The 20836-nt window shown below is 38.3% G+C and overlaps 1 protein-coding gene across 6 annotated transcripts; it reads left to right on the top strand.

Annotated features, from left to right (window-relative positions):
* The first annotated feature begins 384 nt into the window (after positions 1-384).
* On the top strand, positions 385-19294 carry FBXO47 (F-box protein 47). Of its 6 annotated transcripts, none has more exons than XM_038386007.2 (11): positions 390-886; positions 2807-3013; positions 3698-3868; positions 6816-6892; positions 7986-8063; positions 9933-10041; positions 11152-11328; positions 12679-12825; positions 14677-14819; positions 15561-15720; positions 18735-19294. In XM_038386007.2, exons 2-11 carry the CDS (start codon positions 2833-2835, stop codon positions 18845-18847), a joined length of 1356 nt encoding a protein of 451 aa, XP_038241935.1. In that variant the 5' UTR covers positions 390-886; positions 2807-2832; the 3' UTR covers positions 18848-19294. The 6 variants fall into 6 exon arrangements, with proteins under 6 accessions (XP_038241938.1, XP_038241937.1, XP_038241935.1 ...); XM_038386006.2 differs by having other exon boundaries at positions 390-999; XM_038386010.2 differs by lacking the exon at positions 12679-12825 and having other exon boundaries at positions 385-886.
* The last annotated feature ends 1542 nt before the right edge of the window (positions 19295-20836 follow it).

Raw genomic sequence — 20836 nt, 5'->3', positions numbered from 1 at the left:
TATGTAGATGGCTTTGGGACTGATTCTCATTTACAGTAAGGCTTTTTTATACCACTTTAACAGTGAGAAGCTTCCTTAAAGTAGGAGCAAATCATACTGCATTTCATCCATTTTAAAGCATTGCCAATCTGGTGTAACGAGGCCTTAGTGTAAATGAGAATCAGCTCTCTTTAATGGCAAATTAGGTGCAGCCCATGGATTGCTGGCATGCTGCCTCTAATATATGGATTGTTTATAGACAGAAAACAGTATAGAAGGAACATTGACTGTTGATGGCTTTTGCCCTATAAATAAATCATTATATACAGAATAAATAAGAGAAAATCACTGTTATTAATTATTATAATGAATTTGATTTTATATGCTTAACATTTGCATTTCCCTCTTCCAGTCTTGATTAGCAGTTCTCCAGACAGGAGGGATCCACACAGAGGTTGTTGAGGGCTGCACAAAATTGCTAAGTGAAATCAATCTTGTCATGTTTTCGCTGAGCTCCTTGAGAAACATGAAATACATTGAGAGCCAAAAATGGAAGTTAAAAAGGGAGCTTTGAGTAAAGGGCTCTAAAATGTGGCCCATAATGTAAAACTTCTGTCACATGCTCAGTTTTTATTTAAATTGGCCTGATTCTACTCCCAATGAAAACAATGGGAGTTTTACTATTGACTTTAATGGGAGCAGTGTTGAGTGCTTTTGAAAATCCCACCCATCATGTTTAAGTGGCTGCTTCTGTACATAATATTTCTGCAGGCTCTGAATGAGATTTTCAAAAGCACCTAGTAGTGCTCTAAACTCCTGTTAACTTCAGTGAAGCAGTTAGACCACTGCTGACTGCTTTCAAACAAATAAGCAAAAAACACCCTCAGATTGTAACTCTATTTCTAAGGTATGAATCAGCAAAATGTATTGGACTTAGTCAGCCTTGAAAGAGTTTTAGTGGTGAAGAGAGTTGTATTTTTCTTTTACTAAAACAGGCCTTTAACTGCCTTTATGTACAAGGTAAGTCTTTTAATTGACCCGCACGTGCAGTTGTCTGTAAAAAAACAAAAACAAAAACGCCCACTGACTTTAAATGTGGATTTCTATGCCTTTCAAAGGTGCCATTACATACATCTATGATGTTATTTAAATGAATATTTTTGTTGTTTTTACAAGTATCAAATTAATTTTCTCTCCCTTGTTGCTTAAGCAGTCTAAAATTGCATAAAACACTGTAATTTTAAAAGTCATTAAATTTGCTCACAAGCCATGTGAAAAGTGAAACTATGGGTTTCTTCAGCTAGCATGAATTATTTCATAACTAATTTAAAGATGCCTGTTATAAAGTGTAATTCCCTTTCATGAACAGTTGAAAAATGAATTGTCCTGGGCACAGAGGAGAAAATGCTATTCATTCAAACATGTTTGTAATGCTTTAATTAATGGTCCATAATTTTTTGAGTTCATTCAATATACAAAAGTCTTCCATTGGGAGTGTGATAATTCAATATGTTATGTAAAATGGTTCAGTGAATACATGTTAGAGAAATGTGGCTTGTTTACTTGATGTTTTCAAATTGTTTTTTACTTAGGTTAAGTAAATGTAACCTGTCGACTGACCTAAGGTGCATCAGTACATTTTCAACCCTTCAGTCAATGAGTATAATTCCCACTGATTGTAACTGGTATATTGCGTTGACAGGAGAAAGGAGTCCACTTGTGTTGTTATCACTGTTGCCAACACTTACAATTTTATTCCAAGTCTTGCAACATTTGGCGATTATCTGAAAGCCCCAATTGCTGGAATCAAGAGATTGCATGAGAATCTTAGCTTTAATTTTTAAAAAGATGTTATTAGCCCTCATGGTTAGAGAGAAAAGCTTGAAAATATGAAGCATGTCCCCCTTAAAGGCTCAGAAACCAGAAGGCAAATATAAGAACACAATGTTTATTATTTTTTTAAAAAACATTCTCATAATGTTATAACCAATCTTATGAGTTTTGGGGGGGCTTGTCTCATGATTTCTGAAATCTTGAAGATGCCAATACTGTGCCCCATTACAATATTTGCACATGTTGTGCTGTGATCTTTGTCATTATCAGGAATTAAGCTATACCTAAGTTTAAATACTGCAGGGAAAGTGATAACTTAATGCTTACTTACATTACTTTTATTCTTAATTTTTATTGCCGTGTACTAGAATACATACAAGTAGAGAATCTCAGACAGACAAGAAACATACAAATCCTTTGAATGGCCTCCTTACTTTAACCATGTAACAGAACATTAAAAATTAACGTGGAAGGGTAAAGTATTAGAAGGATATTGACTTATTTATAATAGTTCCTTAATATATTTTGTGGCATTTCATATACCTCCTACACTTTTATTTTTTCTCTTAATTATCTTTCATACCTCCTGAGGCCCTCCCCGTCCCAATACAGGTCACTGCTATCCCCACCCCCCTCTCCACTTATAACCTCTAATCGGGATATTTTCTTCTCCCAGACACTGAATTAGAAAGCAAAAATAACTTCCCATACACACACAACATGTATACATGCTCTCTTTTTGTGATATATGGAAAAAAAAGAGTGGTTTTACTGGTTATACTGGAAAGAAAAGAAATATAGAACAGGAAACTATGAATATGCATTTTGGAGTGTATTGATGTCATTTTGTTACATTTTAAAGTAAAATTGTACCTTCCTACCAATGTGGTAAGACTTTCATATTCCATTACTGTGTCACTCATGAGTTATTTCATTTTATCTCCCTCATGGGTTTAATTTACTTCCATATATACCTTCTGTGTTTTCTCTGCAGGAAAAATTTATGGGACTAGTAGAAGGATGACATCCAGTGTAAGGACCAGCTTCACCTTGATTCCCCACCAGAAATACAGGCGCAGTAGCCGTCGCTCCAAACCATTCTGCAACACTGTGGACACAGATTCTGAGTCACTGTCAACTCTCGGGAATTTCAAAGCACTGCCATTGGAGATCTTTCAAATGGTCTTGAAATATCTCTCAGGTGAGGAACTGAGAGAAATGATGTTACTGTCCATAAATGAAAATGATCACATGCACAAATCCCATTTAGTAAAATGCCAAGTTTGAGGCCTATGGGCCTTGCTCAATCATGTTTCACCTTACTACAAATTGAAGGGATTTTCATTAGATTTGTTCAGTTTTCAGCTTGGGTTCCTGAAGAGCCTCATCACCACCAAAAATAAAAAAGGAATGATAATACTCAGGGACCTCTTTGAAGTGTTCTTCTGCCCACCATATATAAAGATCACAATTTAACAGATATATGCAAAATCCTGACTGACCATAATTTGTTGCTAAAGGAATCTACAGTAATGACATTTGTCTTTTACTTAAAAAGAAAAGGAGTACTTGTGGCACCTTAGAGACTAACAAATATATTAGAGCATAAGCTTTCGTGAGCTACAGCTCACTTCATCGGATTCTCATGCTGTAGCTCACGAAAGCTTATGCTCTAATATATTTGTTAGTCTCTAAGGTGCCAGAAGTACTCCTTTTCTTTTTGCAAATACAGACTAACACAGCTGCTACTCTGAAACCTGTCTTTTACTTGTTTCTGAAGTTTCTTGGCCTGCTTGTTCTGAGATGTATAGTAAAGTTCTTGACTACTGAGCAGTAGTGTTTTTGCAATAACGGTTTACAGGTATACTGGGTTTTGCTTTTTCAGTGAAGGATATCAGCATGCTAAGCATGGTGTCGAAAGCCATCAGCAACCACCTTATTAATTACATCTCAACCTCATCAGGAAACAGAAGGCTTTTACTGCAAGATTTTCATAACCTTGAGATATCTGGCAAGAGAGAAGGATCCTGTGTATTAGAACACTACAGATCTCTAGGTGACCTTTTATAATAAGAATGGTAACAATTTAGAGAACTAAAATCGATTAAAGGGCTTCTTCTGTGATATTTCGTGATTCATAGCAGTTTAAAATGGTGAGCATTTTTTCTGAAGTATATAGGTGTTTGTGACCCTCATTGAGGCTGAAATTCATCCCTGTGCAAAAGACCAACAACAAGGCGCATACACACTTAAGTCTCAATTAAGCTTTACTCATTGGGAGTATTTCAGCATGAAATAATTCTTTCAACATCTCTTAATATACTTTTAATCATCAATAATAATAATACATATATAAGTATAGACAAAAATAGCATATGTTTTGCTTCTTCCTTATTTAATTTGTAAAGAATATAAAAGGGCAAGTGGAATATAAAAGGTCAAGGTGAGTGTGTCTCTCATGGGAATGATAATGAAATACAAAGAGAGTATTTCCCCTCTATAACAATGCTCAAATCCCACCTAATTCTGGAGTGATCAAGAATCATTACCTTCAAAGGCCGGACAGTCTATGTGAAGTGAATTGGCAATCTCATTCCAGTTCCTAGATGGGAAATAAACTTATCACAAAAAGCACCATGACAACTGCCACTGATTAACATTCTCCTTGGCAGCCTTATATCAGAGCTCAAAGACTGAAGTGGGCATGGTGAGTAAACTTTCCTCTCACCCTTAGGTCAGGGCTGAGATACAATGTGAGAATCATGCTGTTGCTGCCCAGGCTGTACTCTTTCTTTCACCTGCGCAACTATATCCGGGCATCGCAAAAAAATAAATATAGGCCAAAATACTCTGACTAGTGAGTAGCACTGCATATTTTCATATCAAAAATCATTATTTTCTTTTTAACTTTTGAACTAACTTACTATTGAATCTTGGCAGCCAAATTCCCCTTAATATCCCTCCCCTTCAGTCAAAAGCAATGCAGTCTTTCTTCTCTTATGCCACTTGGACTGTATCATTTCTCTTCCTCCCTCCATTCATTGTAATCCTTTCTCTAAAAGAGAAACAAATGAAATCGCAATTTGAACAATATTGATATAAGCCTCCTTAACTGATAAGGTCTCATAATTGAATTGATCCAGACAGCAAAACAAAATTATGTCAAGGTTATATTCAGGAGCTAACTTTAAATCAAGAGATTCCCAAGTTAAAGGAACAATAGTCAAAGGTAATTAGGCCAAACATGAGTTCCCTTCAAATGTACATGGATTGTTTACAATATCTTATTGATAACTTCAGTGTTTGTTTTAGTTTTAAAATAAAATCTGATTAACTAAATATTTTGCCAAAAAATAGTCAGCAGTTTTGTACATTGTAATAACAAACGTATTAGAAAAGGCAACTGTTATTTAATTACTGCTGTATGAACTCATCATTATAATAAGCACAGTCTTTAAAACATGACATACTTAGATATTTGCACTGATTTTCATATTTTATCATCTACTAAATGTAAGGGCTCAATCCTGCTCCCATTAAAGTCAATGGCAAAATTCACATGTACTTCAATAGGAGCAAGACTGGGCTTTAAGGATAAAATTCACTTCTGTGTCGAGCGTCAGCACGAGGCTTATACACTGCATTAATCTCACTTAAACCCACAAAGTGAAATCCTGGCCATGTTAAAGTCCATGGCAAAAACTCCCATTGGCTTCAATGGGACCAGGATTTTTCACCCTCCAGGCTTAAATTGGACTTGAATAATACATGATTTTTGTGCTGCCCCTCTGCACAGGTGTGAATTTCATCATATGAAAGCAGGCCCAAATCTTTGCACTGGTAATAAAAAAATTATCCCCAGGTTGACGACTGTACTCATGTTTGCAGATATATTGTGTCGGACATTCATCTACTCTTTAGGGGTGTGATCACAAACATATTGAAGTCAATGGATAGTTGATTCTTTGGAGTTTTGGATCAAATACCAGACTGATAAAGAAAATTATGTCTGCCGTTTAAGAATGTTAACAACATACTTCCAGATTGGGATAATAGTCCATTCCAAATCACAGGAAGTATATAAAACACTTTTTGACATCAGAGAAATCATGTTCCTCAGAAGATGGGCAACTTAGAAAACATTTGAGTACCTTCCTGTAGATTTCTTGCATTATTAACAAATAAGATATATGTGTTGGTCTACCAGATGTTTTTGAGGAGATAGATTTTTAACCCATTTGCTTTCCATTGGCTTAGAAAAATTGTTGCTTAACAACTAGCTATTCTGCACTATAATGTATCCAGCCTTTTGTATCCTTAGCTCTTCTAGCTTTGAATTTCATGTAGGGAAAAAAAAATTCTACCACCTAACTATGTTTTATGTTTTTATGTTTTCAGAATAACTTTTCTGTTTGACAATGTGGTTGGCTTAAAAGATTTTGGATGCTCAGCTTTCAATGATGTAAATAGAAAACCAGGGCATCTTCAAATGTAACTTATTGTGCATCTCTTAACTGAAATATTTCAAACAGCTGTAATTCAAAAACCAATATAATAATTTTTCAGGGCTCCAGCTGTGACTCACATGGCGTTTAAAACAACTCAGTAAACAAATTATGTCATGAGAGCCTTGCACACTCCCCATAAGGCTTTCTGATATAAAAGGCATTTCTACTACAGAGGCCAGCATACCCTTTTACAATGCACAGCTCACCATAGGTGCTGGAACTAAGGGTGTGAGGGGTGCTGCAGCACCTCCTGGCTTGAAGTGGTTTCTATTATATACAGGGCTTATAGTTTGGTTCAAAGGCTCTCGAACCACCCCCCCCCCCGCCCACTATAAAAGTTGTTCCACCACCCCTGCAGCTCACTGTAATGTATCACTTTCTTTTCTTGCAGAAATAGTATGGTATGTTATTGCTTGTGCAGTGTATGCTTCAACTAGTCCAATTATTTTTGTCATTTGAATGATTATGTATGTATGTATGTGTTTCTATTTACAGGTTTGTTGCTTAAAAGGTGCACACTACTGCTGCCCACAAAAGACAGGCTAAAATACATACACAAGATACTCTCAGAAGTAAGCTCACAATCATTGCTCTGTACTGAATACTTCTAGAATCTTGTTTTGAACTATCACTTGCACCTATATTAATGTTTCAATAAAACAATGTTGTTAATGTAATGATTTAAATTTTATACATTTATTTATTGACACATCTGTAATGCTCATCCGTGTAATATCATGAATTTACTAACTTGGAATCAGTCTCTTGTTGGTTAAAAATCTTCCTTGGCTATTTAGGCTGATATTTCAAATCTTTAGTACCTGAAATTAGGTCCCTAAGTTCATATTTTGGCATTTAAATAAGTGATCTGATTTTTTTTCAGAGATGCTGATCCCCCTAAAGCTTTAGACTGTAGTCAGCGTGAGCTGTGGGTGTTCAGAACTATGTCTAACTTTAGGCACCCACTATTTGAAAAATACGGCTTAGGTGTAGGATTTTCAAAAATATCTAAAGGAGTTAGTTGCCCAACTCCTATTGAAAGTCAGTGAGTTAGGTGCCTAATTCCTTCTCATTATTTTAAAACCCCACTCTTAGTGAGTATAATCTTCTATATAAGTATGATTTTTATGTTTAATTTTTAAAACAGGTCACCCAGTGCAAATAATATTTGCCACTTTGTAATAGAATGAGCATAGGTTGAAATTCAGCCCTGTGAAGAGATCCGATAGAAGGTCTATATTCCACTTAAATTCTGCTTAGAGGGAAAAGTAGTGCATAATGCCTCAGGTAGGCTCTCTGCACTGGGTAAATTTTAACCATAATTAATTCAAAACATTGTTACCAAACTATATTCGTTTCTGGAGGAGGAAATGATTATGCATAGCAACAGACATTATTAATAAAATATCACCTCTGTCTGAAGACTCTAAGGTGGTCTGAGTGAAAGTTCCCAGAGGACCAATGGCCACATCATAAAAAACATCCCTAATTGGCAACTTTGTTGGGTGCAGAGATGCAAGGATTGAGTGAATATAGTATAGAGAAAGCCCCTTGAGTCAGTGTTGTGGTAGATTAGCCGTTTGGGAAAGCTTCAAGCACAGAAGTGAGTTTATTGCCAATTTAAGCTACATGATTAAATGAGGCAACAATGTTTTGTCTTTGCAGGTTTCCTGTTTTAAACTCAGTGGTTGCCCAAGCCCGTTGCATTGCTTAGGATTACAATGCTATGGAGTGTTTTTACAGGTATAGTGTATTTTTCAGAGAAGAAGGCAGGTATCATTAATATAAAAGAAACCAAAGTTTGCCTTTTTAAAAATCTATCAATGCTGAAATACTCAGTCTTTTAAAAAGAGTGCAAATAAACATAATCGTCATCCAACTTAGTTATACTTTGAGAATAAGTGAGCTGAAACTGCTTTGCAAGACATTTCAAAGTTTAACATGGCTTTCAGGTCCTAAACAATGCATTTATTTAGTACCACAGTTCTTTCTGGCTCTTAAAATAGTTAACTTAACTCTAAAAAATTTATCAGTCTGGATCTTATTATTAGCCTGTCTGGATTTTAATTTAAATTAGCAGTTTATTACCAAAGAAGAATACATAGGGGGCCATTTCACTACATTACTTCAAACATCGAATTCACAACAACCTAAACAGGGATTCTCTGATTTAAAGGCAAATGGCCCAAGGTCTGTAATTAAATGGAGGACTTGTTCTAGCTATTTGCGATGCAAAGAAAACAATGACAAATCTGTTACTTCAGCAATCAACACTGTATTTACTATAATGACTACCAAGATTGCAAACATGCTGTAAGGGACTGAGGGACTTCCTTCCCCAATTAGTGTTAAAGTATTTCAATGTCAGATGGATAGGATCACCATTATGGGTTGCTTTAGTTAAGAGCTGCTTTGTCTAATCACCAGAAAAAAGTTTGTATTCTTTGTTGAAGCACAAGCATTTTCTGAACATTTTAAATGAAGCTAAATTGTGTTTTAGAAGAACCTACATGTTCAGACATTCTCTGGAAATGTACCATATTAAAGTAGCTTAGTAATAACAAAGATATCCAGAAATGTGTGGTTGTCTGTTTTATTCCCTGCCATGGCTAACTATTATAGATAATTATTTGCACCAGGATATTTATGTTCTTAGCAACTGTCTCCTGCTTATTCACATCCAAGGTTCACAAATTATCTCTTTGGCCAAAAGGTGCAGCCCCAAATACAGTTCAGAATTGTGAGTTACACGAGAACCCAGAAACCCCTTTGGTATAAGTTAGAGCAGCACGCAGGGCAACTGAAGCTGAGGCCTGCTGTGAAAGCTTTGCACTCTAGGCACCCCCCTTCTGCTCATTTCCTGACACCATCGGGGATGGGGCTCTATGGGTTTGTGTGTGGTGTGTAGGGCTGCTTATGTCAGACTTATGCTGACCTTGCAATGAGGGAATTCCTCAGGGGCCATTTCACCCTCTTTATGTCACTGGAGTTCCATGAACAGGCAGCAGCAGGGGCAGAACCTTCCTCCTCCTTTTTTTTTTTTTTTTTTTTGTGGAATTGTCATGATTTGCTGCTCTGAGAATATCTATGTTATAATGATGACTGATATCAGTTACATCTGTAGAAGTCTAGAGAAAGTCCATTGATCTGTGAGATTAATGTCTAGCCCAGTGTTTCGAAACTACTGTCATCTGTTTTGTTTTTTGGGTTTTTTTGAACCACTATATTACTGCCCAGAGTGTCATAAAGCCATGTCTGAGGGCCTTACAAAACAAAGGAGCTCCTATGTACATCTTTGCTTTTCCTTTTACACTCAGCAAATTCCTGTCACACAAGCTTTTTGCATACATGATTATTTTCTGGTTTCAGTGTCACATAGATATGGCTCTAGGGTTTTTTTCTATAATAATATTTTTCACTTTACAAGAAGTTCATTTTGAAAGACAAGGATGAAGATGAAAATAATACAAAACAGTTGTTCAGATGCACCAGTCTCCGCTATGCAAATGTGTCCTCTCCATAAGTACAGAAAAATTGATCGTACATATATGACTATAATAACAAGCATTGTGATTTAATTCTATTTATCTCTCTTTCATTTGGTGTCATCAGACCTTGACAGCAGGTTGGGATGAGCTAGAATGCCATCGTGTTTTTAACTTCCTCTGTGAGCTGAGCAACCTACCCCGCAAAGTACAGACAGTTGTGAGCAGCAAACCAGGTGAATACCTGGAACAAAAAAGTTCTGGAAAATACAAATGATGATAATAAAAGAAGCTGTCATGGCAGCTATATCATCCTTTTGCTGTGAGTTCCGGAAATGGATTCAAATTATTACAAAGGAGATACACCCCCAGACTCAAGGATGGTTTGTGCCACATGATCCCTGCAGTACCTGATCCTTTCTTGATCCATATGTATGATGCTTTAGCTGCGGAAATGCCAGAAAATGAGTGCTCTCAAGCTGGTAGCATGCTTGCATATAGCTGAAGGAAATCAGCACTATTAACTGAATTTAGTTGTTTTCTGATAAAAACAAGCAATTGACTTTTATCTTTGGCATGTTCCATGTGGTGAAGTGTATCTCTTTGAGAGGCAATTGATTTTGTTTGATCTTATCATTTCATTATCAAATGTATGTATAATTTACATGCAGTGGGCCTAATTCTCCACTGCGTTATACCAACACCAGTACAATCAATGGAGTTATACAAGCATAAAACTGATGTGGTGCAGTAGAAAATCAGGACCAATATTTTATATATCTTCTAAAGCATTGCTCTAAAACCAGATTTAGCCCCTCCAGAAATCCTCCGACACAGTACTCAGTATTTCACTGGAAATGTTCACACGTGGCCTCCTGCATAAGTGGTAGTAGAAGGCAAGCATGCGGTCAACTGCTTCTATTTACTCCTTTTGGCACCACATAATAGAATCACAGGCAGAAAGAAGCACAGCAAAAGTCAAAAATAACAGCATGCTCTTGAAACAGAGCATGAGAAGTGGCAGAAAAAACATTGGGCAGGCAGGTAGAATCAGTGATTTGAAGCAGTGCAGTGTGTCTACTAGACTAGAGCAGTCATGATCGTTATAGCTCAGAATTTCAGGACCTTGTGATCTCAGTTACTCCAATTTGACACTAACTCAGTGGGAGTTATGCATCTAGAATATTTTAAAAATCCCACAAGGCACCTATCTACATCTGTAAGTGCCTAAACGCCTTTAAAAATCTAACCCTTTCTCCCTCTCTCTCCCCATGTTTATAAACACGTTGAAATCATCAAAGTGCAATGCCTGATGGATTTGTAATATACAAATTCTCTTGTCCTAGGAAGTGCCCGAAAGCTGGAACTACGAATAAGGTTATTCTGTCGCAGTGTCCTGCTAAATCACTGGATTCATCGAAGTGATTCTGCATTTTGGCTCACTCGTATCTTAAAACCGTGGCCAATGGTTAATCAAGCCCGGCTGTTGTACATCATTTTTGGGCCAGTCTCCTCTCTAAATGGTGAGTAAATTTAACATGATAGACCAGAATTTCTCCCTTAGAAAACAGGCTGTCTCACAACCTATGTAAATAAATGGGTGTTCAGGGGACCAATGTAAATGGGATGGATTCCTGCTCAGTCAAGAGGTAAGGCTATATATCTGGGATGTCTGTGTCGACACTACTATAGACCATAAGTCACAGTAGGAGCAACAAACTATTTGCCCATCGTTGTGAGCTTTTGGGCCAAAGCATACACACAAGTTGTGAACCCATTATTCCCTCCTCTGGCCCACCCCACAACAGCTCTTCTGTGTTCCTATGGAGAGAGTGGCCATGGAACTTTTCAGCAGTGTGCAGAGAACTGTGGGGTGTGCTGTGTAGTTTCTCTGCTTTCTAGCTCCATGTATGGCAGAAATGCAGTGGTATACTTTGTTATGGGCCTTCCCACAGGCCAGGAAGATTTCACGCAGGAGGAAAAGCACCTGTGTTTATTGTATTCACTTTAGAAGGGAACTTTTACCTCTATGCAGACTTATCATTCCTAATAAACTTACTCTTTTTCAAGATTTGACAACACCCAGTTCATATTAATTTTGGCAGAACATAAGCTTCCAGGTAATTATTTGGACGCACTATTGAGAATGCTTAACAATGGTGCTGATTACTCCTAATTTACACCAGTGTGAGAGGGGAATCAAGCCGATTAACCTCAATGATGTCACACAGAACATCTTAGCCATTTCCCAATACTTCTTTGTTTTGCTCCAGCTGTAGCTACATTATGGTACTCTGACTTTACTTACCAGTGTATGGCCATGCACTCCTGTAATGTTACCTACAGGTCTGATTTTTCACAAGTTCTGAGCGCACACAAATCCTACTGAAATCAAAGGGAGCAGTACCACCTCTGGAAACCAGGCCCTTTATAAATAATGAAGTATAACGTTTAGAACAATTGACCCCTTACCTGTTTAACATGGAGCTTTTTAAAATTATTGTTTATATTACAGTTCAAGTGAAGAAAATAGAGACTGTTTTCCCTCTCTATTTGCCTATATTTGTGGTGTGAAGGTAGCCTTAGTACTGAACCACAAGCATGTGTATTTCCCTCTGAAATCACATTCTCACTTAAATATTAATTCTGTGTTTCCTTAAAGCACCCAGTGATTCTGATTCACGTTGCAGTCTACACTGTCCCTTCTGCCACAAGTGAGATGAAATAAAAAGCACTTGTACAAATAGGGACTTATGTTTTTGCCTGAATCATCTTTTATTTTTCCAAGCCATGCTTTGAAGCCCCAGTATAGGTCTTCCTTGCTTAGCAAACTACATTGTCACTTAGGAGTGATTGTGATTAATGTTACCCAGGACATGTGGTTTGGCAGAAAATGATAGAAGGACCAACAGATGAGACCAGTTTAAAGGGTCTAGCTGATGCTATTAAACTACTGTATGACACAGAAGCTAAAGAGTGGACAGCAGATGATGTTATCAGTCTTGTGGATGAATTGTCAGGTATATTTTTGCCTATATCATAGACTCCTAGGATTATATGATCATGTCCTCCCAGACTAAAGAGATATGTGTAAGATAGTAAAAAAACAAAAAAAACCCCCAAAACTGAAGCACATTGGGAATCTGAGTACCCCCAATCCCTTTCAGTAGCTGTATTATACTGGAAGGTCAATAAAACTGGAGGTTATGCAGTAGTCAGAGATGGAAGAGACCAACGCTGCTCATAAACCAAAGACTTTTTTTTTCCCAAAAGTGAAACATTTTAAGTAATAATATATGAAAAACTTCAAAAATTAGTGTTCTGTTATCATGTTCAAGGGACACTGTCACACAGTTTTGAACAAAACCTAAATTTTGGACCTAAACAAAGTTTTACAAAACTTAATATTAATAGATATGTTTTCATGATTTTTGTAAAATATTAAGAAAAATCAATTTTTGTTTGACTTTAACCATTTTTCCTATATGTTTGTACCCTGGGCATTCTTATTCTTGGGGTTGAGAACCAGAAAGTGATGTTAAGTAGGAATGAGGGAAACTGTCTAATGTATTTCCATTATCCAAGCTGTCAAATACAAAAATAAGCAAAAAAGATAAATAGGAAAAAGTACATTTTAGATTTTTTTCAAATCTAATGCATGGTGGTTATTAATAATCCTGATAAAGACAACTTTTGGTTATCCCCAGAACTGATCCCATCCCATTGACTTTAATGTTAATGGTAGTTGGATATTACCTGCTTGGTGTGCCATTTATTGGCAACTTTTTGGAAGAGAGATTCCACTTGTAATGAACTTGCTGGCTCTGAGTCTGAAGCATGGAGAGCTCAGGGAGAGGTACCATGCAGTCCAACGGGCCCCCAGTGCTCCCCGTGGAAAGCCCCAGCTGCAAGCAGATTTTCAGGACTGTAGCCAGGGAAGGAAAGCACTGGGATGTGCTGAGCCTGGGCCACCAATGCCAGTATAGGACACAACCTGGAAGTTGCAGAGAGAGGTACTGTGCAGCCCCATAGACCTCGAATGCCCTCTCTCCCATGGAAATTGTTGGCTGCAGGGACTCTGACTGGGGCTTCCCATTGGGCAAGGATGCTGGCACCACAGCCCATTACCTCCTGTGTGGGCAGCAGGTTCTCGACTCTGGGGCTGCCCCATGCTATTGTCTCAGGCAACAGCCATCTGCTTATTATTGGGAACTTTTGGATAATGGAAGCTTTATGCTGGGAACCAATAAGTTGCTAATAACTGGTATCCTCTGTAGTTTCATTTTTAATAGTCTAAGCCTTTATTAGAAATACAGGTGAGGACAAATTTGGGTTTTTTAAAAAAATGTTTTAAATCTCTTTACATACCAAGTATGGTGGCTTTTACTGGGAAGGACGCTGGTCTCTGGAAAGGAATCCATTCCAAAGAATCCATAATTTGGTGGTGGTATATTTTAAGTTTGGTTTGAGTTTGGAGAGATGGTATTATACATTCTATTATCATCATCAGCCTTAATACAAACAATCCCTATTGGCACCATAGTAACTCCATAGCTCCCAGCTGTGCTGCAGGTGTGTTTGAATGGGCTTTCCTCTCAGACATGTTGGATGGCTATCAAATGCAAAAAGAACAAGAGTACTTGTGGCACCTTAGTACTCCTGTTCTTTTTGCGGGTACAGACTAACTCTGCTGCTACTCTGAAACCTGTCAAATGCAGTGATTCATAAATTCAAATACTTCCAGAATTTTGTTCAGATCATTTTATTTTAGTTTAATTGTAACCTACATTTTATAACCTTTATATTTAACAAATTCTATTCAGTCTGTTGAATCATAGGTAATGAAAATCCTTTGTATTTTACTATAAAAGTGGTTCCCCGGGAATGGCTCATGGAGAATAATGCTCGCCTCCTCATCCTGAGTGGGAACAACATCTGCTTCACCTTCATGGCTAGTAAAGCTGTGAATGGGCGGGCTGTTGAGTTGGCCAAGCTAGTGGTCTTTCTGGCTTTGGTGAGTAGCACTGAATAGAATGTTTCCTGGCATTTTGCCACTAAGTCTGCAACTCTGCTTTCCCAGCCCTGGGGCCTGATTCTCCTTCCACTTACACTAGTGCCGCAGTTCTCAAACTGTGGGTCGGGACCCCAAAGTGGATCGTGACCCTCTTTTAATGGGGTCACTAGGGCTGGCTTAGACTTGCTGGGGCCAAAGCGCAAGTCCTGGGTGGCAGGGCTCATATTACTGGCCCCACTCCCTGGGGCTGAAGCCCTTGAGCTTTGGCTTTGCTCCCACCCACCCGGGGTAGTGGGGCTTGGGTAGGTTCAGGCTTTGGTCCCCCATCATAATTTTGTTGTCAGAAGTGGGTGATAGTGCAATGAAGTTTGAGAACCCCTGCACTAGTGTAAAGCAAGAGTAACTACATTGAAATCAATGGGCCTGGTTCTCTTTTGCCCTAAGGGCCTCCCCACCCACCCCCCATACACTGCTTGAAGGTAGCAGCTCTGTTCCTAGGAAAAAATTATTATTCCAGCATAAGGTGGGAATGGAGTTCTCCTACCTTCATAGCACTGATAGAACAGCTCTGCTACAACACCCTCTCACATAGGCCTTGGAATAGATTCCAGAGTAGGACTAAAGTTGACTGTATTATGGGATAGTGCCTTAATTGTCTACTATGAATTTTAATACTTCAACTTTTTTTTTAACCTTGTCACCATCATGGACACATGTTATAATATTTCTTGTATGTTCTAGGTCTGTGAGAAGGAATTGTACTGCATGGATTGGGCAGTAAAAATGATGCAGAAAGTCTGCAAGGTTTTCAGCACTCCAGGTGAAAGGAATAACTTCCTGCAGAGTGTGGAGAATGCATTTGCTCACATGATCATGGACATGCTACAGTCAGTAATGTCTGGTGAGTATCTATACCTGTCTGTAACAGGTGAGCCCTTTCAATGGAACATGCCCACTAGCCAAGATTCCACCAGAGCAGGGGATGGGAACTCCTGTATCATCACAACTCCAGCCAGGCCCCCTTCTTAGCCAGCCAGAGCTACCCTGGAATGGGGTTCATTGGAAAAGATGGGATATTCTTTTTATAATTATAATACCCTGTTGACTGATTGTTTTGTCATGTGGATTGGGTTATTTTCAGCTGGTTTTGTTAAGTATTGTGTGTGTGTGTGTGTGTGTGTTTTAAGATTATGCTAGACCACTTAGTGGTACAGCATTAGAAGAGAATTAGAAGAGATACTTTTTATAGGAAGAAATAAATATGTAAGTGTTCAGTGATAATATATTCAACCATAGGTGCTCAAAATATGTAACTACATTCAGTGGGTGGGAATGAGATCTATATATACTTACACTAAGAGACTCCTAGTGATTTAGATAGGGTGACCAGATGTCCTGATTTTATATGGACAGTCCCAATATTTGGGGCTTTTTCTTATATAGCTTCCTATTACCCCCCACCCCATGTCCCGATTCTTCACACTTGCTATATAGTCACCCTAGGTTTAGATGATGAAACTGACTTCATTTTTTTAAACACATAAATGAAAAAAGTTTTATCTCCCTTATTTGATACATTTAAATCAGAGGTGCCCAAACTTTGCCCAAAGGATGCACACACTTTTTTATCTTGTCAGATGATAAGCACCTAATTTGCATATATTATGACTAATTGCAGATACTCTTTCCTTCTGCAAGATACAAGTTTGAGGACACTATGGTCTTGATTCTCAGTTGCCCTGCCCCTCATCCAGGGATAGTAGTATTTTACACTCATTTTGCACTGTTCTGACATAGTAGCATTTTACACCCAGCTCTGCACTCACTCCACATGGGTGTAAAGCAGGCATTCTCAACCTTTTTCTTTCTGAGGCCCCCACAACATGCAGTAAAAACTCCACTGCCTACCTGTGCCACAACAACTGTTTTCTGTATATAAAAGCGAGAACCGGAGTTGAGGGGTAGCGAGCAAGGCAATTGCCCAGGGCCCTACGCCACAGGGCACTCCACAAAACTAAGTTGCTCAGGCTTCTGCTTCAGCTCTGCATTCCGGGGCTCAGAGCCCGACTTCAGCCCTTCACAGCAGGGCTTAGGCTTTCTGCCCTAGGCCCCAGCGAGTCTACCACTGGTCCTGTTTGGTGGACCCCCTGAAACCTGCTCACGGCCACCCAGGGGGTCCTGGACCCCTAGTTGAGAATCACTGGAAGGACGACACAAAGCATAGGGCAACAAGGATTTAGACTCTAGTAGTCCCCGTGTGCAATGTTCCTTCTTAATCCCAGTAGAAAACTACTTGGAACGAGTTGGAGCATTGCATCTTGGGTTCTGGAGTCCTTTTGTCTGTCCTTCCATTCAAAATCAGAGAGGCTGCAGGCCATATTATTAAACTCCTTGGGCTGCATTTCCTCCGTAGTCCAAACTTTGTCACCCCTGATATAAACTCAAGACTCTTTATAACTGCAAGTAATAAAGATGAATCGGGTTGCTCATTTAGGACAGATTTCAATCTTAAAGCAAGATTGTTCTTGTTCAACCCTGGACAAGCTAGTTATGAGAATCTGCAATGTTATTTCATAGCTGTACCCCCATCAGCCATATCTGATGTCTAATAAATCTCAATGGAAGTTGCTAACTTGGTGTCATGCTTCCCAGGGGTACCCAGGGCTGTGAGGCATCTCGCTACCACGAGCCTTTAGTGTAAGGATATCTTGTCTGTGCCTATCATGGGTCAGCTGCTTGACTCCACCAGCCACGGGCAGCACAACTAAGTACTCGCCTCTCAGCCTAAGCAGGCTCTGGTGCCCCTCTACAGGTTAGCAATAGGCATGCCCAACCCCTGAGCCCTCCGATCATCTTCCTGGAGTGTTGAGCCCCTGTTTCACTGGATACTCAGTATTCATAGGTTTCAGAGTAGCAGCCCTATTAGTCTGTATTCGCAAAAAGAAAAGGAGACGCTAAGGTGCCACAAGTACTCCTTTTCTTTTTTCAGTATTCATACATTCACTGCTCCCAAAGAAGCAGCACACTCCAACTTATCCGTTTCACCTTGGATCGCTGCTCCATTTGACACACAGCACTTAGATATGTTCATAGTGAAAACAAGCAGAAGTTTATTTAACAAAGAAAAGAGATTCAAATGATAGCAAGTAGAAGTATTGGACACAAATGGTTACATATATAATGATAACACAAATTTTAGAACATAGACTTGTTTAACAAAATACTCTCATGGCTGATAAAGTATGGCTCTTCAATGCTTTCTAGCCAGGCAGGCTGTGATCCCTTTTTCATAAAACCAGACACTTTGCCAGCTTGCCCCCGAGGTAAAGGATCAAGTGTGTTGTTTTGACTCCCCAGATATACAAGTCCCTTCCTTTGTCTTCATTCATAAATGGGATGCCCCCCTGCTAGTTGTTTTTTCCTGTATACTCCTTTCTTGCAGATTTTCTGATCTCTTGTCAATTTTGCAATCTTGATTAGCTAGTGGCTCAGTATGCAAACAGACTTACATTGAGAGAGACACATTGACCAGACACAAATAAGCATCTGCTGCCACCTACCTGAAAACAACCTGTCTGAGTTGTTTAACTCCAAGGCTTTAAGAACATAATTTTCAGTATGATATGTAACTTCTCAAATATTGTCAGTATATGCATTTCACAACAATTATGATGACCAGTGGGCTACTAGCTTTCGGTAGTGACCTTGCATGCCATGCTTTGGTGAATTATTGAGTGCATCTGACACAGGGGATCCCTGTTTAAACTATCCATCCCCTTCCAGTTGGCATCAAGAGGTACCTGGGTCATACTTGGCCTCTACTAAGATACTGATTATGTAGTTTGAGATCTTCTCCCTACAAATGAGCCCTTTGTTTTCATTCACTATTTTTAATGTTTCCCTTTGGGTGCTTAGGAGATCGTGATGAAGAAGACAGCAGCTTTTTGAATTTGTTCCACCTTGTGAATGCACAAGCTAACTTCCATAAGGAAATTCTGTATCTGACCATGAGAAGCACCTCTACCTAAATACTCAGAATCTCAGGCTTTTAGAGAATACTACAGTGATTCAGATAGGTGGCCTTTTCCACCCTTTATTTTCTCACATATACAAAATAGTGTCCACCTACCTTTTAAATTCACTCTCCAACAGCTGCTTGCAAAGTTTTAGCAGCTACTGAGCACATTTTCAAAAATAGAAAATATAATAACCAGTTAAATCTGGAGGTATAACCTTTGCAGAAGCAGCAGGAGGCTGACTGGAGATGCTAGTGAAATATAAAGCAGAAGAATTACTTAAACCTATGAAGACATATTGAGGCATCTTTAAGAAACTACAGCACAATCTGTGCAATAAACTTGTCTAAGCCTGTATGTCAGGATGTGCTGAGGAGCCTATCTGTGGCATTCCATGGTTTGGCTGTTATGGGCAGGAATACAACTGCATTCTTCTCCCACTGTGTATATTTGGATACAGTTTTCCCTTTGGAATCCATTAAGACAAAACCAATATAATGAGAAAGGCATGGCCAGGTTTCTCCAGTTCAGCTTACACCTGGGTATCTATAATTCACTCTTACATTCTTAGCTTCAGAACTAGATATCTTGCATGGATTGTGCATTAAATTTCAGCACAGAAGGAGACAGTCTCTGGAAAGAGTCCTAGTTTTTTAAGGAAGGCAAAAATTAGTTTTTTACAGCACATGCCTTTCAGCCATAAAGCAGAAGAAACTTCAGAATGTACCTTTGTGCTAAATATAATAACTGGACAGTTTAAAAAATTACACATATCTCTGGAACTCTGCAAAGTTGAAGGATGTTTAATGCATGTAGACATTCTAAGATCACTGTTTGTTGTTAAAATACACAGATATGTATCCTATTTACAAAAGGTTTTATATTTATGGTATATAGCTTTAAAAATTGAAAATATTTAATATGTGTTAAACAGGATATTTCATTTTGGGTTATTTACATGATGGTTATTTTCCTCATATTATTAAAATGCCTTTTTCCCCCATCTGAAATATTTCCAAATTATTTAAATATGTGCCAAATTTTGCCATTTGAGACAGTTGTTCATCTCCAAGAGGCAGATCCTCAGCTGGCATAAATTGTGGGAGCTGACAATTAACACCAGCTGAAAATCTGCACCCAATTGATTTCAATGGTAATGAGCTGATAACTCCTGATGCTTTCTATTTAAAAAGATCTTTTTTTTTTTTTAAACATATCCAAGGATAGAATTTGGCTGCATGTGTGGGTGGGAGTGGAAGGTAAATTTTTTGCTAACATTCAACTAGAAACTTAACTATGCACCAACAGATGTCAGAGATGAAACCATTAATTTAAAAACAAAATATGAAACATACTGGTATGTTAATATTGTTTTTAAAATCCATGTTCTGGATTTTAAGCAATATTTTAAAACACATTTTTGTTCTCTCTCACTTTTATGTGTAATTATTATTGACCTACTTTAAAATAAAATATAGAATAATGAGAAGGATCTGTAAAGTCATTGTGATGCTTTGTTCTGTAGTATAGTGAAAAAGATTCAATTATAAAGGAGACAACACAAACATGTTGTTGTAGGTCTTACACCAGTATATGCCAATTCTATAACCCACGACTGAACCAGACCCATGAGTGAAGACACAACAGCAATAAATTGCAGCAACTCATGAAGAATGTCGTAAGAGTGCAGCTATGCAAGAAAGTGGGGGCCCTTTGATTTAATAGCAACATATGATAAGAAATACTGACTTTATCAATATTAGTCCTTTCTCTTAGCAAATCTTCAAGGAATTTTAAGTTTATGGGTGTGCCAGCTTGAAATGTTACAGTGGTCCCTGTTTTATGATGGGTGGTTGTTTTTTAATAGATACAATAGCTCAGTGAGTGTTTGGGATTAGTTTCAATTTCTTGGTGCTCCAGCCCTTTCTTCAGGAAGGAGATTTTCCTTTGCAAACAAGTGAAGTTCATACCTCTTGTCCTGAAACAGGACTTCCCAAACAG

Source organism: Dermochelys coriacea, chromosome 27 (assembly GCF_009764565.3).
Source record: "Dermochelys coriacea isolate rDerCor1 chromosome 27, rDerCor1.pri.v4, whole genome shotgun sequence".
NCBI classification, from domain to species: Eukaryota; Metazoa; Chordata; order Testudines; family Dermochelyidae; genus Dermochelys; species Dermochelys coriacea.
This window is presented reverse-complemented; position numbering and strand designations above follow the sequence as displayed.

Excerpts from the sequence above, each read along its gene's own strand:
- FBXO47 (XM_038386007.2), top strand. The coding sequence starts at position 2,833 with ATGACATCCAGTGTAAGGACCAGCTTCACCTTGATTCCCCACCAGAAA. Across the intron at positions 6,893-7,985 it reads TACACAAGATACTCTCAGAA|GTTTCCTGTTTTAAACTCAG; the intron begins GTAAGCTCACAA and ends TTGTCTTTGCAG. Across the intron at positions 11,329-12,678 it reads GCCAGTCTCCTCTCTAAATG|GACATGTGGTTTGGCAGAAA; the intron begins GTGAGTAAATTT and ends AATGTTACCCAG.